This window comes from Primulina huaijiensis, chromosome 1 (assembly GCF_012295235.1).
Source record: "Primulina huaijiensis isolate GDHJ02 chromosome 1, ASM1229523v2, whole genome shotgun sequence".
Classification (NCBI taxonomy): Eukaryota; Viridiplantae; Streptophyta; class Magnoliopsida; order Lamiales; family Gesneriaceae; genus Primulina; species Primulina huaijiensis.
In genome coordinates, this window is record NC_133306.1 from 1,243,533 (window position 1) to 1,263,831 (window position 20,299).

Sequence of the window (20,299 nt, forward strand, 5' to 3'; positions counted from 1 at the left end):
ATTTTAAATCTAAACAAGATACATATAATAAATATAATTATATCCATATTTTCAGACAAAATAAGCTTTAATTCTGTTAAATAATGTGTCTTTTATTCAAGTTGGGCTCTTCACTTGAATGCTTATACAGATCACCGATATCAAGTGATCAGATATAAGGGTATTATACGTTAAGAGACATTACTACAAGTTCAAACAAAAAACAAATTAACGTACATTGAACTGTCCGAAAAGCCATGTCAAGATGTCAAATATGTCATTCCTCATCCAAGAAAAGGATTCCAAATGGGGGAAATTAGAGTATGATCAATGAAACCTGTCCCATAACTGCAGACGAGGCTGTAAGATACATGAATAGCGTACTCAGATAGCCGAACTCAGAGCAAGCTCGATTTCCTCCAAAGATCGGCCCTTCGTTTCCACAACATTACCGGCTATGTAAATGACTGCTAGAAGACAAACAGATGCAAATCCCAGGTACACTGTGCTGATTCCGAACTTATTTACAACGCTCAAGAAGTACAGGCCGATCACAAAATTGGATATCTGTGCGAGAGAGAAACAAAGGAAGCATCATATTAACCGAGTTGATAACACATAAACAGATTCGATTAATTTGCTTTAAATCTTAAGAAATATATTTGAAGTCTCAATATGCTTTTTTCTTGAGGAAGCAATTATAAGATAATGCTCGGTATTAGGCTACAGAAATAATGCCTAAAACACTTGTAAAATCTGAAATTCTTCAATATCCGTCTCAAGTGGTGCACAAATTTATTCAGGAAAATAAGTGATCTTTAATGTAACAAGAGAAAAACCTAGAGGTGCAGAAAGTTGGTGGTGGACAAATTGCATAGATTTTCTTACCCAATGCATGCCCAAAGACAATGCCACTGCTTTGGCTCTGATCCTAGAGGCAAAGATCTCTGGAAGTAGCAGAGCAGGTACCGGACCAGCACCAAGAGAAAAGGACAGTACATAACTGCAGAAAGGAACCAACAATACGATACTATTAAAGATAATACAATCCTACAAAGATGGAAACTGAACCTGAACTATGGGCATATAACAACTTACAGAACAGTGCCAAGGACAGCAAGTGTTCCAGAATAAGATGTCAGAGCATTCCAAGTGAAGGTCAGGAAGAGTAACAGCATAGAAGCGGCCTTCGAAAACACACAAATTGGTTATCAGTAGTGATTATAATAACCATAAATGAAAAACTCAATCCATGGGCCAGACAGAGGTTTGAAGTCCCTTGAAGAGGTAAAATGTTTTTCCAAAACTTTAAGCATTCATCTGAAGATGAAGAGCAATGTAGACCGATGACATACAATGAAATGTCCCATTGATGCTTCATAACATTACAAATTGCTGATTTTATAAGATCAAATTCCGTCAAAACGAATCCTACCTTGGAAATGAAAAATACAGTTAAAGAGTTGATAATTCAACAGACATAAATAATTTTCAGTGGCAAAACAAGCCAGTACTTCAAGATAAGGTATTGTTCTAAATGATGTTTTGGTGGAGTATATTCCTCTTGATTAAAGTATGTCTTCCCCTATCGCAAGGAGCATCATCCTTTTTGTCTTTGAGACCCCAGACATGAAATTTAGTTAAAACGTTTACAAATAATACCTCTTACTATCAAGTATCCAAAATGTAATCTTACCATTCCAGAAAAGCTTATAAGCAGAAGACTTTTTCTTCCTTGTTTGTCCATCAATGAAGATGCAATAGTTGTGCCTAACAAACGATTGGAATTGTGTGAGGGAAGCTAGGCAAATATAATCACAAAACTCCCAAAACCTCCAAAATAAAACTAACCAAACACATTTGCCGCTCCAACCAGAGCACTAGCAGCAACATCAGAAGCAACTCCAGCGCTGCGGAACACGGCCGTCGAATAATAAACAACTGCATTTATCCCAGCAAGCTGCTGCAGCAAGAAGAGAGCTGCACCGACACTGACAACTGCGGAGGAACGTGAAAAAGTATTACTTTCAAGGAGATACTATATCTTCCAACCAAAGCTCACAAGAAATTGGACAAAAAGAAACCAAACTATGGTCACCCATTAACCGTTCAATTAATATTTATGAGCGCATCGAACAACATAGAATACAACCAAAATTTGTAAGCCCTCATTTATGATGCATATATTTTCTATAATGAGTACAAAAACCACCTACAACAAGAAAGGGGCATAAACTAAGGTATCGTTGAAAGAAGGAATATTAGACAGCAAAAGGTAAGGATCCACACTAAATTAGTTGGATTATATGTCTCAGTTCCCTCAAATTGTTGCCATCAGCCAACTCAGACATACCATACATATATCCAAAGAGAGTAAGTCATAGCCTATAAGAGAAAGAAGAATACGAGAAGATCGATGAGTCAACGAAACCAGAGTTGAAACGCGGTTAGTTCACCAGCAAATAGTCTTGACACTTCCAGCCATTGTTCTTCGTTTTATGGTGCTAAAGAAGTTAATGCACTTATGAAGAACTATGGTCCAAACATATCTAAACTTCCTACGGTTGAGTTCAAGTGGCCATTTATGATTAACAAATTTTGGATGTGTGGATTCTTTGTGAGGCGTTGACTTTTCATTTTTACATGACAAACAATCAACAAAGTCAAATATAAAGAGGGGGATAGTTTTTCTCTACACTTTCTTCTTCCCCGCAAATGCAAGTTCATCAACATATGCATCTTTAAATTCTGGTGGGTCAGGAAACCACTTGTTAACAAAAGATATACCGTTTCGGTAACGACGACTCAAAAGATCAAACCATCCAGCTTCTGGTTCAGAGGAACCTTGACTGGCAGCATCCAAGTCACTCATAACCTCAGCAACTCTTTCTTTTCCATATAGCTTCCTAATAGACGTTTCGGCTTGAGAAATTTTTCCTTGCTGTACAAAAAGAAAAAGTCCTCATCAAGCATCAGTTAACAAGAAGAACCATTCAGATACACACAAAAAAATAAAAAAAATAAAGAAATGTGTTGATCTGAAGTTTTTCTATAATGAAGTTTCGAACCTGGTACAACCATCGTGGACTTTCAGGAGAAAATGCCATTCCAAGGGCCAATAATACAGATGGAACAAGCGCCACACCAAACATTGTCCTCCACCTGATACATTGATCAGATGCTTGGTAAGATAACAATCAGGCAATGTAAGTGCAGGCTAAAATATGAAATGAAAATTCATGAAAAACAAATGATAGAAGGCCAAAATCGTCATGATATTTTATAGAATCTTTAGCCTTGTATTCAATATAGACAAAATTATTCACATCCTCTATGCCGACACTCCATTATATTATAATATAACATTGAAAAGAAATCAAATCCTTCTTCAGCTACCTTACATTATACAATCCAATAATAAACAATTTTCACTCACTCAAAACCAAATAAAACCAGCTGAACTAGAAGGCCCACGAGCGATATCATATGAAAACATAAGATAGTTATACACGAAACTAATGTAGGTTTCGAACTTGATTCACAAAAAACTTTCCAAATCATTATTAACTCTTAAGGCAATTTCAGGAAAAAAGATATAAAACTATTTCCCATGGAGACAACCATAGGCATTTCAAGAATTCTTGATGTATCTAGTGAAACTGTGGAAAGTAATATGTGTGATCATCCAGCTTCGATACACAAGGATTTAAATGAGAAAATACCACAAAGGATTCCCTGCCAAAGGTAATCCAGCTACCAAAGCCGCGAGAATGCCAACACATATAAACAATTGGTTTACAGACCCAAGTGTACCACGAACTTCGGTAGGTGAAATCTAGTGGCAGAAACCAAGGTAAGATGAAGAACAAAATGCATTTGAGTAAGACAGAAAGTATAAAAAGGTGAGAATCAAATGTACCTCAGATATATAAAGTGGGACGATAGCAGATGATATGCCAATCCCAATTCCAGCTAGCAAACGGCCAATTATCATAGCCTCTATACTTTGAGCCGTGGCACTGTAAATAAGGAGGCAGTTTAGGCACAATTATTTTAATAACTTTATCAAATCCAAAACATCCTCCATCCCAACTACAGACCAAAGAAATGCTCCAATAGTAAGTGGGATTGCATCCAACTGGAAGGTCTTTGTTCGACCAAATTTATCAGCCAACGAACCCCCAGTAAATGAACCAACAGTGGCACCGGCTAGAAGAGTGCTAACAACCCAGCCTACATAAAAAACATTGGTATAACAATACGCATGCCGAAAGTACTAAAATAGTAACCACTGGACAAAATTATTATGGCTTCCAAAGATAAATACAAATCATTCATTTCCAGAAAAACTTTGCCAAAATATTGAATAAAAAGGAAAGGAGTCTCCTCAACGGTCAGGTCAAACTATGCGAGATTATATCCACCTAAAGATCATTTGGAAGAAGACCTGGACAATGAAAATTCTTTCATTTCTTTAACAAAGAAATGTGCTTGCTTCTTGCTGCGTGAACAGAAAAATTGCAAGCTGGCAGACTTCCAAGGTCAGTTTGGGAAACAAAAAAGACAATAGTTTTTACTAATAGTTCTGTTTGCTATCCAAAATTCTTCCAAAAAATACTTGATGATTGGCCACGAGATACTGGATAAACGACTGGCTAAAGGCCACTGTTTTCTCTCTATTACCCCCATAGTAAGTGATTTTCTGAAATTCAAATATATGGGCAAGATTCTGTTTGATTCCATCTCGAGTTAATTGTCCATTTTCTAAACAATGCAAATATACCTAAAAATTAAAAGTTAGATCAAACACAGCTTGCCTTTTAACACCGCATTCTCAGCAATCCCAAGGTCCTTAGCGAGGTACTCTAAAGCTCCATTAACAACCCTGAACAAGAGTGGAGTATGTCGGTAGTACATAAAAACATAAGTTTCAGAAATATAATAGAAAAGCAAGTTAATCAACATCCAACCAACGACCAAGAGAATAAGAATACAACTGAAGTGGATTTCTACTGATTTAAAATTCTAACTCAAAGTCAGGTACTCCTAAACATCAGATTTGCAAAAAGGAAAAGGCGAAAAAAATAAAATATCATACCCTAGATGGTATCCAAAAAGAATGGCTCCCAAACAAGCAACGCCGACATATGGAAGCACCGATCCAGATGATTTCACATGGATTTTGGCAGATGCAGCATCCTCAACATCTCCTTCTGTCGCTCAACAGGATATAAAATAATTGATCATACATTTAATACATATAAATAAATGTCCACAAAAATAAGCTTCAACTTTTACTCAACATTGTAAAAAAAAATATGTGAAATATTTGAAATTACATAATGAGCACATACACTGATTAAAAATAGATTGATAGTATCAAAACTCAGCACATATTTGGTAGTATCAAAACTCAGCACATATTTGGTAATGTATTATCAAAATGGAGCTTAACAATAGCGATTACTTGATAATTGACGACTAACAAAGGTCAAGTGCTTTGAAATTACATCCCCATAAAATTCAAGAATAAAATGTCAACAGTTGGGAATTAATAATGACGTCACTAGGCATAGTGAAACCAACTAAGACGTGCAAAATACATTCCATCACCGCACCATAAATTTCAGCGCACCAAGTGAATCGTACGGTGTCTTGAAGAGCGAACATGTACTAAAGAAAATATTCCAATTCTTCCAGAAAAGGGTGCCAAATTCCCTCGCTGACTATATTTTTTGGAATGAATGAAAACAACAGGCTATTAAAAGTAAAAAGAAATTCTAAAGTGTAATACGAAAATACAAACCAGAAGCTTGAGCCCTGACTGATCTGAACTTGGTCGATGATCCGAAGACGGATTCAACACTTCCTTTCGCTCCCATTGACGCCAAACCGATCCTAAATCCAAAGCAACCAGTCCGCTTACTCATCGGAAGTCGAGTTTCAATTACAGGGAACGCCGAGTCCTTTTTCCCATAATCACTCACTCCCAAAAAAAGCCTGCGGTTTTGGAGGCCAAAGCCTGATTTAATGGAAGCTTGCATTTTCCACGAACTGACCTGTCAACGCTTTGATTAGGAGTTACGACAACTAAGAAAGTCAACAAAAATAGTAAATAAGTACATCGAAAACGCTACTCTAATTCAATCCGAGTCAGAACGTAATTAAATAGCGAAATCAAAGTAAAACCACACTGAACTCGAAAATAAACAAAAAACGGTGAATGCAGATTCCACAGAACACACACAAAATCGTATCAGAATCCAACAAATTAGCACCATACTCTTACCAGTGTTGAATCGATGGCGGTTGTGTTGGAACGATCAAAGAAGCGTGCCCTGGTGGATGAGCTTCGGGGGCTCCGTGCCTGCGGAGAAACGACAAGTGAGAAGAAGGAAACAACTGTGACTGTTTGCTTAATCGTTAATAGTAACGAAATTGGTGGAGATTTCAAACTTTCATTTTCCTATTTATTTTCGAAATTCAAATAAAACTTATCCTTATCCCACATTCAAAAATAGACGGTCGAACACTCTTAATTAGTAATAATTAAATTTTATTTTTTTTTGACAGCACACGTCAACATATTATGGAGTAATCAGCTCAAGGTCAAATTTTTTTTTAAACTGCAGCCCTGGAAACAGTTGATATTCCAACAAACTCCATAGAAACAAAGGGGATCAAACGCTTCAAAATCGAAAGGTGCTGACCCCACAGAAACAGGTGAAATTCAATTCCCAGAAAAATCCAAGCTTCACAACACCACCAAAAAGGCCGAAATGGTCCTATATCCTGACGACTTGACCCGGTCGGTGCCAGATTACTCCTCCATTTTAAGGAAGGAGAACCGTAGACCCGCCGTGGCACTGCCACCTTTAGTGGAGCGGTCGGTGACACCGCCAACAGGGCTACTGAAGAGTGTTGGGAGGATTTACAGTAAAGTGGGCGGAGGAAGTACGCCGCCCACGAATTCTGGGGAGAAGATGGGCGGTGGATTAATGGGTATGAAGAGCTGTGCGAGCTTGATGAATTCAAGGGATCAGCTGCTGCATCAATCAATGCAAACACTAATGGAGGAAACAGGGGAGAAGGGAGGATTAGCAAAGAAACTGGAAGAAGTGTTTCAGGCTACAGAATGCTTTATGATTTGAGGGGAATTGTTGATTGTACTTTTGTGAATTATTTCCTACAGTTTAGTTCATCTTTCATGGATTACATTTTCAGAAAGGCGAGACTTTTATTTTTGGCTCTCTGATTGTAATGTACTGAAACTTTCAATATGTTGTGCTTGTGGTTACGTCGAGAAATAAAAGATTGTATTTTGAGTTAAAAATTTCCTCTACCTTTTTTTTAAAAATAAATAAATAAAATTATATATGAAGTTTGATTTTTTTTTTTTTCAGATTACTTCTCTTTTAAATTGGCGACCTCAAAAGGAGAAAAAGAATCCAGCAACTTGCAGAACAGATGCCTATTAATGTATCAAGAAAAAGCAATACTAGCAGAAAGAAACATCCACGGGACATTGAAAATTGAGCAAAAGTGAGGTGCTTTGATTTATGATAATGTGAAAACTCGAGCTTTATTGCCAATAACAAAAAGGAATTTTGAGGAAAAAACAAAGAAATCAAAATTGCTGACATAATGAAAGGCTTAAAGCAGCTTGTGTTCACAATTTAATACTCGCAACACAATTTAATATTCGCTTAAGTTACCGGAAGTAGATAATAGCGTGGCATCTAAATCTGATCAACCAAATCCAACAAAGATTAAAGCAAAAGAAAACCAACTTTTCTGACTATTCCCTAACACCTTTCCAGACTATCAATAATTATAGGCCCAACCCACTTCACACACACACACACACACACATATATATATAAACAATTTTATAATAATTATTATATAATTGCAAAACCCAAAATATATATACATACAAAGAAAGTAAATTTTTTATCCAAAAACAAAAAAAAGAAAATCACAAATTTTTTATTTNGTCAGAGCATTCCAAGTGAAGGTCAGGAAGAGTAACAGCATAGAAGCGGCCTTCGAAAACACACAAATTGGTTATCAGTAGTGATTATAATAACCATAAATGAAAAACTCAATCCATGGGCCAGACAGAGGTTTGAAGTCCCTTGAAGAGGTAAAATGTTTTTCCAAAACTTTAAGCATTCATCTGAAGATGAAGAGCAATGTAGACCGATGACATACAATGAAATGTCCCATTGATGCTTCATAACATTACAAATTGCTGATTTTATAAGATCAAATTCCGTCAAAACGAATCCTACCTTGGAAATGAAAAATACAGTTAAAGAGTTGATAATTCAACAGACATAAATAATTTTCAGTGGCAAAACAAGCCAGTACTTCAAGATAAGGTATTGTTCTAAATGATGTTTTGGTGGAGTATATTCCTCTTGATTAAAGTATGTCTTCCCCTATCGCAAGGAGCATCATCCTTTTTGTCTTTGAGACCCCAGACATGAAATTTAGTTAAAACGTTTACAAATAATACCTCTTACTATCAAGTATCCAAAATGTAATCTTACCATTCCAGAAAAGCTTATAAGCAGAAGACTTTTTCTTCCTTGTTTGTCCATCAATGAAGATGCAATAGTTGTGCCTAACAAACGATTGGAATTGTGTGAGGGAAGCTAGGCAAATATAATCACAAAACTCCCAAAACCTCCAAAATAAAACTAACCAAACACATTTGCCGCTCCAACCAGAGCACTAGCAGCAACATCAGAAGCAACTCCAGCGCTGCGGAACACGGCCGTCGAATAATAAACAACTGCATTTATCCCAGCAAGCTGCTGCAGCAAGAAGAGAGCTGCACCGACACTGACAACTGCGGAGGAACGTGAAAAAGTATTACTTTCAAGGAGATACTATATCTTCCAACCAAAGCTCACAAGAAATTGGACAAAAAGAAACCAAACTATGGTCACCCATTAACCGTTCAATTAATATTTATGAGCGCATCGAACAACATAGAATACAACCAAAATTTGTAAGCCCTCATTTATGATGCATATATTTTCTATAATGAGTACAAAAACCACCTACAACAAGAAAGGGGCATAAACTAAGGTATCGTTGAAAGAAGGAATATTAGACAGCAAAAGGTAAGGATCCACACTAAATTAGTTGGATTATATGTCTCAGTTCCCTCAAATTGTTGCCATCAGCCAACTCAGACATACCATACATATATCCAAAGAGAGTAAGTCATAGCCTATAAGAGAAAGAAGAATACGAGAAGATCGATGAGTCAACGAAACCAGAGTTGAAACGCGGTTAGTTCACCAGCAAATAGTCTTGACACTTCCAGCCATTGTTCTTCGTTTTATGGTGCTAAAGAAGTTAATGCACTTATGAAGAACTATGGTCCAAACATATCTAAACTTCCTACGGTTGAGTTCAAGTGGCCATTTATGATTAACAAATTTTGGATGTGTGGATTCTTTGTGAGGCGTTGACTTTTCATTTTTACATGACAAACAATCAACAAAGTCAAATATAAAGAGGGGGATAGTTTTTCTCTACACTTTCTTCTTCCCCGCAAATGCAAGTTCATCAACATATGCATCTTTAAATTCTGGTGGGTCAGGAAACCACTTGTTAACAAAAGATATACCGTTTCGGTAACGACGACTCAAAAGATCAAACCATCCAGCTTCTGGTTCAGAGGAACCTTGACTGGCAGCATCCAAGTCACTCATAACCTCAGCAACTCTTTCTTTTCCATATAGCTTCCTAATAGACGTTTCGGCTTGAGAAATTTTTCCTTGCTGTACAAAAAGAAAAAGTCCTCATCAAGCATCAGTTAACAAGAAGAACCATTCAGATACACACAAAAAAATAAAAAAAATAAAGAAATGTGTTGATCTGAAGTTTTTCTATAATGAAGTTTCGAACCTGGTACAACCATCGTGGACTTTCAGGAGAAAATGCCATTCCAAGGGCCAATAATACAGATGGAACAAGCGCCACACCAAACATTGTCCTCCACCTGATACATTGATCAGATGCTTGGTAAGATAACAATCAGGCAATGTAAGTGCAGGCTAAAATATGAAATGAAAATTCATGAAAAACAAATGATAGAAGGCCAAAATCGTCATGATATTTTATAGAATCTTTAGCCTTGTATTCAATATAGACAAAATTATTCACATCCTCTATGCCGACACTCCATTATATTATAATATAACATTGAAAAGAAATCAAATCCTTCTTCAGCTACCTTACATTATACAATCCAATAATAAACAATTTTCACTCACTCAAAACCAAATAAAACCAGCTGAACTAGAAGGCCCACGAGCGATATCATATGAAAACATAAGATAGTTATACACGAAACTAATGTAGGTTTCGAACTTGATTCACAAAAAACTTTCCAAATCATTATTAACTCTTAAGGCAATTTCAGGAAAAAAGATATAAAACTATTTCCCATGGAGACAACCATAGGCATTTCAAGAATTCTTGATGTATCTAGTGAAACTGTGGAAAGTAATATGTGTGATCATCCAGCTTCGATACACAAGGATTTAAATGAGAAAATACCACAAAGGATTCCCTGCCAAAGGTAATCCAGCTACCAAAGCCGCGAGAATGCCAACACATATAAACAATTGGTTTACAGACCCAAGTGTACCACGAACTTCGGTAGGTGAAATCTAGTGGCAGAAACCAAGGTAAGATGAAGAACAAAATGCATTTGAGTAAGACAGAAAGTATAAAAAGGTGAGAATCAAATGTACCTCAGATATATAAAGTGGGACGATAGCAGATGATATGCCAATCCCAATTCCAGCTAGCAAACGGCCAATTATCATAGCCTCTATACTTTGAGCCGTGGCACTGTAAATAAGGAGGCAGTTTAGGCACAATTATTTTAATAACTTTATCAAATCCAAAACATCCTCCATCCCAACTACAGACCAAAGAAATGCTCCAATAGTAAGTGGGATTGCATCCAACTGGAAGGTCTTTGTTCGACCAAATTTATCAGCCAACGAACCCCCAGTAAATGAACCAACAGTGGCACCGGCTAGAAGAGTGCTAACAACCCAGCCTACATAAAAAACATTGGTATAACAATACGCATGCCGAAAGTACTAAAATAGTAACCACTGGACAAAATTATTATGGCTTCCAAAGATAAATACAAATCATTCATTTCCAGAAAAACTTTGCCAAAATATTGAATAAAAAGGAAAGGAGTCTCCTCAACGGTCAGGTCAAACTATGCGAGATTATATCCACCTAAAGATCATTTGGAAGAAGACCTGGACAATGAAAATTCTTTCATTTCTTTAACAAAGAAATGTGCTTGCTTCTTGCTGCGTGAACAGAAAAATTGCAAGCTGGCAGACTTCCAAGGTCAGTTTGGGAAACAAAAAAGACAATAGTTTTTACTAATAGTTCTGTTTGCTATCCAAAATTCTTCCAAAAAATACTTGATGATTGGCCACGAGATACTGGATAAACGACTGGCTAAAGGCCACTGTTTTCTCTCTATTACCCCCATAGTAAGTGATTTTCTGAAATTCAAATATATGGGCAAGATTCTGTTTGATTCCATCTCGAGTTAATTGTCCATTTTCTAAACAATGCAAATATACCTAAAAATTAAAAGTTAGATCAAACACAGCTTGCCTTTTAACACCGCATTCTCAGCAATCCCAAGGTCCTTAGCGAGGTACTCTAAAGCTCCATTAACAACCCTGAACAAGAGTGGAGTATGTCGGTAGTACATAAAAACATAAGTTTCAGAAATATAATAGAAAAGCAAGTTAATCAACATCCAACCAACGACCAAGAGAATAAGAATACAACTGAAGTGGATTTCTACTGATTTAAAATTCTAACTCAAAGTCAGGTACTCCTAAACATCAGATTTGCAAAAAGGAAAAGGCGAAAAAAATAAAATATCATACCCTAGATGGTATCCAAAAAGAATGGCTCCCAAACAAGCAACGCCGACATATGGAAGCACCGATCCAGATGATTTCACATGGATTTTGGCAGATGCAGCATCCTCAACATCTCCTTCTGTCGCTCAACAGGATATAAAATAATTGATCATACATTTAATACATATAAATAAATGTCCACAAAAATAAGCTTCAACTTTTACTCAACATTGTAAAAAAAAATATGTGAAATATTTGAAATTACATAATGAGCACATACACTGATTAAAAATAGATTGATAGTATCAAAACTCAGCACATATTTGGTAGTATCAAAACTCAGCACATATTTGGTAATGTATTATCAAAATGGAGCTTAACAATAGCGATTACTTGATAATTGACGACTAACAAAGGTCAAGTGCTTTGAAATTACATCCCCATAAAATTCAAGAATAAAATGTCAACAGTTGGGAATTAATAATGACGTCACTAGGCATAGTGAAACCAACTAAGACGTGCAAAATACATTCCATCACCGCACCATAAATTTCAGCGCACCAAGTGAATCGTACGGTGTCTTGAAGAGCGAACATGTACTAAAGAAAATATTCCAATTCTTCCAGAAAAGGGTGCCAAATTCCCTCGCTGACTATATTTTTTGGAATGAATGAAAACAACAGGCTATTAAAAGTAAAAAGAAATTCTAAAGTGTAATACGAAAATACAAACCAGAAGCTTGAGCCCTGACTGATCTGAACTTGGTCGATGATCCGAAGACGGATTCAACACTTCCTTTCGCTCCCATTGACGCCAAACCGATCCTAAATCCAAAGCAACCAGTCCGCTTACTCATCGGAAGTCGAGTTTCAATTACAGGGAACGCCGAGTCCTTTTTCCCATAATCACTCACTCCCAAAAAAAGCCTGCGGTTTTGGAGGCCAAAGCCTGATTTAATGGAAGCTTGCATTTTCCACGAACTGACCTGTCAACGCTTTGATTAGGAGTTACGACAACTAAGAAAGTCAACAAAAATAGTAAATAAGTACATCGAAAACGCTACTCTAATTCAATCCGAGTCAGAACGTAATTAAATAGCGAAATCAAAGTAAAACCACACTGAACTCGAAAATAAACAAAAAACGGTGAATGCAGATTCCACAGAACACACACAAAATCGTATCAGAATCCAACAAATTAGCACCATACTCTTACCAGTGTTGAATCGATGGCGGTTGTGTTGGAACGATCAAAGAAGCGTGCCCTGGTGGATGAGCTTCGGGGGCTCCGTGCCTGCGGAGAAACGACAAGTGAGAAGAAGGAAACAACTGTGACTGTTTGCTTAATCGTTAATAGTAACGAAATTGGTGGAGATTTCAAACTTTCATTTTCCTATTTATTTTCGAAATTCAAATAAAACTTATCCTTATCCCACATTCAAAAATAGACGGTCGAACACTCTTAATTAGTAATAATTAAATTTTATTTTTTTTTGACAGCACACGTCAACATATTATGGAGTAATCAGCTCAAGGTCAAATTTTTTTTTAAACTGCAGCCCTGGAAACAGTTGATATTCCAACAAACTCCATAGAAACAAAGGGGATCAAACGCTTCAAAATCGAAAGGTGCTGACCCCACAGAAACAGGTGAAATTCAATTCCCAGAAAAATCCAAGCTTCACAACACCACCAAAAAGGCCGAAATGGTCCTATATCCTGACGACTTGACCCGGTCGGTGCCAGATTACTCCTCCATTTTAAGGAAGGAGAACCGTAGACCCGCCGTGGCACTGCCACCTTTAGTGGAGCGGTCGGTGACACCGCCAACAGGGCTACTGAAGAGTGTTGGGAGGATTTACAGTAAAGTGGGCGGAGGAAGTACGCCGCCCACGAATTCTGGGGAGAAGATGGGCGGTGGATTAATGGGTATGAAGAGCTGTGCGAGCTTGATGAATTCAAGGGATCAGCTGCTGCATCAATCAATGCAAACACTAATGGAGGAAACAGGGGAGAAGGGAGGATTAGCAAAGAAACTGGAAGAAGTGTTTCAGGCTACAGAATGCTTTATGATTTGAGGGGAATTGTTGATTGTACTTTTGTGAATTATTTCCTACAGTTTAGTTCATCTTTCATGGATTACATTTTCAGAAAGGCGAGACTTTTATTTTTGGCTCTCTGATTGTAATGTACTGAAACTTTCAATATGTTGTGCTTGTGGTTACGTCGAGAAATAAAAGATTGTATTTTGAGTTAAAAATTTCCTCTACCTTTTTTTTAAAAATAAATAAATAAAATTATATATGAAGTTTGATTTTTTTTTTTTTCAGATTACTTCTCTTTTAAATTGGCGACCTCAAAAGGAGAAAAAGAATCCAGCAACTTGCAGAACAGATGCCTATTAATGTATCAAGAAAAAGCAATACTAGCAGAAAGAAACATCCACGGGACATTGAAAATTGAGCAAAAGTGAGGTGCTTTGATTTATGATAATGTGAAAACTCGAGCTTTATTGCCAATAACAAAAAGGAATTTTGAGGAAAAAACAAAGAAATCAAAATTGCTGACATAATGAAAGGCTTAAAGCAGCTTGTGTTCACAATTTAATACTCGCAACACAATTTAATATTCGCTTAAGTTACCGGAAGTAGATAATAGCGTGGCATCTAAATCTGATCAACCAAATCCAACAAAGATTAAAGCAAAAGAAAACCAACTTTTCTGACTATTCCCTAACACCTTTCCAGACTATCAATAATTATAGGCCCAACCCACTTCACACACACACACACACACACATATATATATAAACAATTTTATAATAATTATTATATAATTGCAAAACCCAAAATATATATACATACAAAGAAAGTAAATTTTTTATCCAAAAACAAAAAAAAGAAAATCACAAATTTTTTATTTTTACCTAGGAAAGAAAAATACTCATGCCGGAATATTGAATTATAGAGGTCTAATGGTGCTTCTCTTAATGCTTCAAATCTTATTTTGCAAATTTGAAATTGTTGCTGGAGTTAAATTCAGTCGTCAAATAATTGAATGAAAATGGCTTGATTATAAAATTTGTTTTTATGGTTTGGATGGAAAAAGACCTTATCATATATAAGCGGGTTTTTATGTCTTATATGTTGCATAATACATTTATATTTGTAAATATATTAAGATGGGCTAGCAATTTTCTAGTGGACAAAATCATTATTGTCCCTACATAGATACGTCTTTGCTTATCTATATTGCATTAGAGCATTAGAGTGTTACTCTCTATTTATTTTTACATGAGATGTGCGCGTTATCATCTAGTGGGTCTCATATTTTTTGTTTTGAATTCATATGATAGAGTGAACATTTGGTGCGAAAACAAATAGGAAATAAAATTCTAGGAGTAGTATACAATTACCTTTCATGAGGTAGTTGTGTGTTTACGTAACTTGAATAATATCAATTCTGTAGGATCGGACGTTTGTCGTTTTACCAAAAGTTATAACTTTGTGACAATAATGAATATCAAATATTTTAAACTGTACAAGAGTTCAAGTAACACGTTTCGATTTCTATACCCAACATAGACAATTACTGCACGCAAGAATCTTTCTCTCAATAATTGCGCTCTTTGCAATCAATGTGAATTGAACACGACTTTAACTCTGATACCACTTGTAGGATCGAACATTTACCACTTTATCAAAATTTATACCTTGTGGCAGTGGTACAACTCAAATCTTTTAAACCGTACATCAGTTCAAGCATCAATTTCAATAATTCTACATGTTGGGATATAAAAAAAATAAACGAAGTAACATCGCAGCAGAACATCATAATTAATATCAACAATGAATAAGATTGATACCAATATTTATAGTGGTTCACCCCTAATTTTAGTTACGTTCAATCTAAACATCTCAATGAGATTACTTATTTATTAGAGAATTGAGAATACAAAGTATTTCATTCAGAACACTGTGATTTTAACATCAACCTTCTCTCCACTAATTATATTCATTCTAGAGATAAACATTTCTTAAAAATTCTCACATTAAATCATTTATCTAACATCCACAGTTATGATTATATATGAGAGGATTTTGTATTTTTATGTGATTTTGAAATGAAAAATGAATGTGTATTTATATGAGAAATTTAGAGAAAAAAACAAAAAACTACACATCATTGCATATATAATCATATCTAATAATTTTTTACTAATCAACATATGAGTTTATAATTCAAAATTAGTGTTTTTGAATTCAAATTTAGATTACTTTGAATTCAAAGTTTGCTTGATTTCTAAGCAATATCAGTATAAATAATTATTGCACTCAACAAATCCAATTCTAAAACTATTTTAACTTATTTTGGATCTTCATATGGATCCAACAAGTACTTCAAATTTTTTACGAAATCATGTTTAGTTATCTTCAATATTTTTTCGAAAAAGGGCGAACTGCATAATTCGATTGGAGTTTCAATCAAAATCAACTTGGTTTTGCAGTCGGTTGGTGTCATGTGGGAGAGCCCATTGACAACAACAACTTATAAATTTAATTTGACGCCTCATCCCGTCAAAATAGACCAATTCTTAAATATATCTCTGACACAAAAATCAAGCTGAAAGGAAAAGAGGCGAATATTCAAACGAACATGACAAGAAGAAAATAAAAATTAAAGCAACACAGCACAATCTTGAAAGCAAATTTCACTGCTCTTTCCCACCATTTCTTTAAGCATGTGGGAGAGATTGAATCATGGCAAACCAGTCGACCCCATCAACACATTTTCTTCAAATTCCCATTATCAGTACTTACTTATTAAAGTACTCTAATTAACACCAGTTTTGTAAAAATCAAGCAGTTGTTACTAATTAATTAATGTTTCTTCTTGATCTTGTCTTTTCCGCCGGAAAAGATGGAACCCAAACCGAAAAGATTTGCGTGAGGGACGTTCAGAACCGGGTTGATCTTGATCCCGTTGTTGTAAGAATGATTTGTCCTCTTCAATGGCGGCCTCTGGTGGGTATTTGAAGCAGCGGCAAATGGAAGTTGGGATTGTTTTAGAGGACTGTTTGTGGAGTTCTTGAATAAATTCTGCTTCTGGTTATTTGAAAGCGACGCGCGTTTCGAGCTCGCAGTTGAGCCTGTGGAATTGCTGCGGGATAAAAGCGGCAGCGGGCAGAGGGTCCGCGCGTAGCCACTGCCGCAGTTTAAGCTGGTGCTGCGCTTGAAACTCCAGAATGATGATTTCTTCTCGTCTGGTTCTGGATTTGGGCACTGTCTTGCTTCGTGGGTAGCTATGTTTCTGGTGAATTTGTGAGGAGGCGGCGATGGTTGAGGAGGAGGAAATGCTGGTGCCGGCGGGTGAGGTGGTGGATCGCCGGATGTTCTTGGTGGGGCTAGTCTTTTCTTGATCTCGATCGGGAGGATCTTTCCATCGAAGAAAAGCTCGTCGGCGGAGGACGATTCTTGATCGCAGCTTTCGCAAAAAACGCAGAAATCAAAGTCGATGCTGGAAGAGGAACCCGATCGAATGTATTGTTCGATGGGTACGATGTCTGTCTGGGGAAGATCATGCGAGAAGGAGATCCGAGGACTCATGCCCCGGCTGGGGCTGTCGGGCAAAATTTCAATCGCCATTATCGGGCCTGAAGACAGCTCGATTCTTTTCTTGATTGGTTTATATTTCTTCTTATAAACAGAAATTTATAAGCATCAAAGATTCAGGACCAAAGATACACAACTAGTCACAATACTGTTTGCATGGGAGTTTGAATAATTATCGGAATAAGAAAGAAGACGAGACGTTTGAGAGTAAAAATGGGCAACTTCTAGAAAAATGTTGAAAAAATTCAGTGTGTAGAAGAAGATTTGAGCGACGTGGGGAGATGAAATGGGAGTGCTTGAGGGATTGGGAAAGGATTACAAGTAGTAGTTTAAAGGAGTATTTGGGGCCTGCTTTTCTCGAAGCAATGGAAGCTTGAGGCCACACAAAGTTTCACTTTTTAAATTATCGTTTTGAGTCATACTATACATTAAGCATTTGTTTAATGTCTAATTAATTTACTTCATCCAAATTGTTTGCTTTTTCGAATTTTATTTTATCAAATTTCAATTTTGATTTACTTTATTTGTAATTTTATTCACTTTTGGACGTAACGTTAATATAACGTCGATACGACGTGTATATCGACCCTTCAACTTTCATGATAAACAAAAAAAACTAAAATAGACATAAATAAAAGATTTACAAATAAAAATAAAATTTAACAACATAGATGATCTAAATACAAATTTCCGTAATCAGATCCATACCAAGGATCAATGCAAATTATTGATATTGAAATTTATTGCATTATTTTTACACGAATAAGATGAATTTGCTAATCCTGATTACAATTTTATCCCCATTCAATGTAACTCTCTGTGTTCTCGTTATGAATTAAAGCTAACAAGGACACGAATAACACACACACACACACACACACACACACACACACACATATATATATATATATATATTCCCTTTGTCTGGATGGTTGTGTCCATAAAATATTTTATTTGTTTGGTAAAATAATAATAATAAAAAAAAATGGACATCTTTATATTTTATATGTTTGATGGATGTACTGATATTTGATGAAATGAAAGGGAAGGAGACATGGGTTTTTGGACAAATTATATGTTTAGGATTAGGACAGAAATACGTGACATAATAGAGACACATATGCTGTAATACAAACCAACATAATTCTGTCACCATTGGCTTCTTATCTGTCAAGAAGCCCACTTCTGAAATTGATTCTTTACTGGTATTCTAAATGCTTAATTAGTCGGCCAAATAGTAATTAAGACTAAATAAAAATATATTCTAAATTTAATTTGTTCCTCATTATATCAAGAACCTTGTGAAACCGTATTAAATCCTAGAAATAGAAGATTGTGTGGCATGGTTTTATTTGAGTCACCAGTAGCTTAGCCAAACACGGGAAATTAGACCTTAAAAGTGTACCTTACGGTGAATATTTATCAATATATGTGTGATCAATTGACTTTTTTTTACTGAACCACACATGTATTATTGCCGCGTCGAATATAAGTTGTATCGAGGTTTTTCATTTGAGAACTCGAGAAGTTTACATTTTCTGGTAGATAATATGTTTATTTTATATATTATATGTAAAAGTTGAGATCATATTCGTCTATCTTTTTGAAAAATATTAATATTCTCAGGAGTCATCCGATTCCAAATTCTTTTACAAATACATATTTCCGAATGATTTTCACATTATCATTTACACGATTTATTCAAATCTAATTCCACAAAATATAATTCCACGTTCTAAACTTCCAAGCAAATAATTATACCATTTCGAGAACACGCTTTTCAAAAAGAATTTGTGAAATTATTGAATACAATATCCAAACATAACCGAACTCACCTTTTGATTTCTGCCGTCGCTGTCTCACTTGGTGGATTGATATTCTCCTCCTTTTTATCATCGATTTGTTGGTCCATGAAACTTTAATTTACATGTACTAATTTAATGCCTTTCATTAGTCAATTAATATTAATTAATAATAAGTTCAAAAAACAAATGGATTTAATTAGTATAAAAATTAAATATAAATATTTTTGTAAAAAAATATTTAAAATAGTGATTGATCTACCCACGCTTTGTGAATTGATTTCTCAAGATAACTAGTATGAGATAATTGCCAGCCATAAAGAAGAAAAAAAGATGCTTTTTCTTGTGTAAACCAATAAAGTTAGCTTGAAGGTTTGTGTATAAAAGGATATAAAGCTAATAAAAATAAATAATGTTTTTTCAGAGGTTGGTGAAATTTCTTGTCAATAGTATACATACATTTTCCCATCAATAATTACTTTACTAGAAGACATTATACAAGCAACGTGCGTGTGATAAGAACGTGGTTATATTATAGAATCTGTACTTATATTATATAAAAAATTTAAATATGGAAGTAATATTATAATAAATTGCACACTTCGTTTATTGAGACATATTTTAGAATATAGAGTCCTATAAGTGACTTAAATCACAACATAAAATATGTTAAAATTATGAAATTAAGTTCACATTTTTTCAAAAGTTTATAAATATTTTTCTGTCGATAAAAAAAGTTCACTCTTTTATCAGTTTGGAAGCCCACATTGGCAATAGTACGAAATTTCAATATGGGTAGAAGCTTGATATGAAGTAAAAGCCCAAATATGATTAAAGCCCAGAGAATGATTAAAGCCCAAATTAAAAAATACACCAAAAGCCCAACGTTTCGTTTCCTTTTCTTTTCCAAACAGAGACCAATTCTACAATAAACGACAAAGGACTGTTTGGCCAATAGCGATGAGAAGCAATCA

General features: G+C 35.5%; 3 protein-coding genes across 7 annotated transcripts; all 3 read right to left on the minus strand.

Annotated features, from left to right (window-relative positions):
- Positions 1 to 129: 129 nt before the first annotated feature.
- Positions 130 to 7,209, minus strand: LOC140974782 (plastidic glucose transporter 4-like). 5 transcript variants are annotated; one of them, XM_073438301.1, is made up of 15 exons: positions 6,690 to 7,209; positions 6,269 to 6,346; positions 5,786 to 6,033; positions 5,078 to 5,192; positions 4,797 to 4,864; positions 4,080 to 4,212; positions 3,899 to 3,998; positions 3,702 to 3,814; positions 3,048 to 3,141; positions 2,767 to 2,920; positions 1,831 to 1,977; positions 1,676 to 1,749; positions 1,078 to 1,166; positions 868 to 982; positions 130 to 546 (listed from the first exon to the last, which is right to left on the minus strand). In XM_073438301.1, the coding sequence occupies exons 3-15, from the start codon at positions 6,021 to 6,023 to the stop codon at positions 364 to 366; spliced, it is 1,623 nt and encodes a 540-aa protein (XP_073294402.1). In that variant the 5' UTR covers positions 6,024 to 6,033; positions 6,269 to 6,346; positions 6,690 to 7,209; the 3' UTR covers positions 130 to 363. The 5 variants fall into 5 exon arrangements, with proteins under 5 accessions (XP_073294402.1, XP_073294395.1, XP_073294381.1 ...); XM_073438294.1 differs by having other exon boundaries at positions 5,786 to 6,047; XM_073438280.1 differs by having other exon boundaries at positions 5,786 to 6,038; positions 6,690 to 7,208.
- Positions 7,210 to 7,968: 759 nt separating this feature from the next.
- On the minus strand, positions 7,969 to 13,315 carry LOC140958523 (plastidic glucose transporter 4-like). Its single transcript, XM_073416340.1, has 13 exons — positions 13,295 to 13,315; positions 13,128 to 13,205; positions 12,645 to 12,897; positions 11,937 to 12,051; positions 11,656 to 11,723; positions 10,939 to 11,071; positions 10,758 to 10,857; positions 10,561 to 10,673; positions 9,907 to 10,000; positions 9,626 to 9,779; positions 8,690 to 8,836; positions 8,535 to 8,608; positions 7,969 to 8,025 (listed from the first exon to the last, which is right to left on the minus strand). The coding sequence occupies exons 1-13, from the start codon at positions 13,298 to 13,300 to the stop codon at positions 7,969 to 7,971; spliced, it is 1,392 nt and encodes a 463-aa protein (XP_073272441.1). The 5' UTR covers positions 13,301 to 13,315.
- A 3,173-nt stretch (positions 13,316 to 16,488) lies between these two features.
- On the minus strand, positions 16,489 to 17,985 carry LOC140974818 (uncharacterized). The gene has a single exon (XM_073438312.1). It carries the CDS (start codon positions 17,554 to 17,556, stop codon positions 16,792 to 16,794), a length of 765 nt encoding a protein of 254 aa, XP_073294413.1. The 5' UTR covers positions 17,557 to 17,985; the 3' UTR covers positions 16,489 to 16,791.
- Positions 17,986 to 20,299: the final 2,314 nt, after the last annotated feature.

Coding starts and splice junctions, on each gene's coding strand:
- LOC140974782 (XM_073438273.1), bottom strand. Junction 3,815..3,898: donor TCCCACTTTATATATCTGAG/GTACATTTGATT, acceptor TTCTGCCACTAG/ATTTCACCTACCGAAGTTCG. Junction 547..867: donor TGTCTTTGGGCATGCATTGG/GTAAGAAAATCT, acceptor TCTCTCGCACAG/ATATCCAATTTTGTGATCGG.
- LOC140974818 (XM_073438312.1), bottom strand. CDS start 17,556: ATGGCGATTGAAATTTTGCCCGACAGCCCCAGCCGGGGCATGAGTCCT.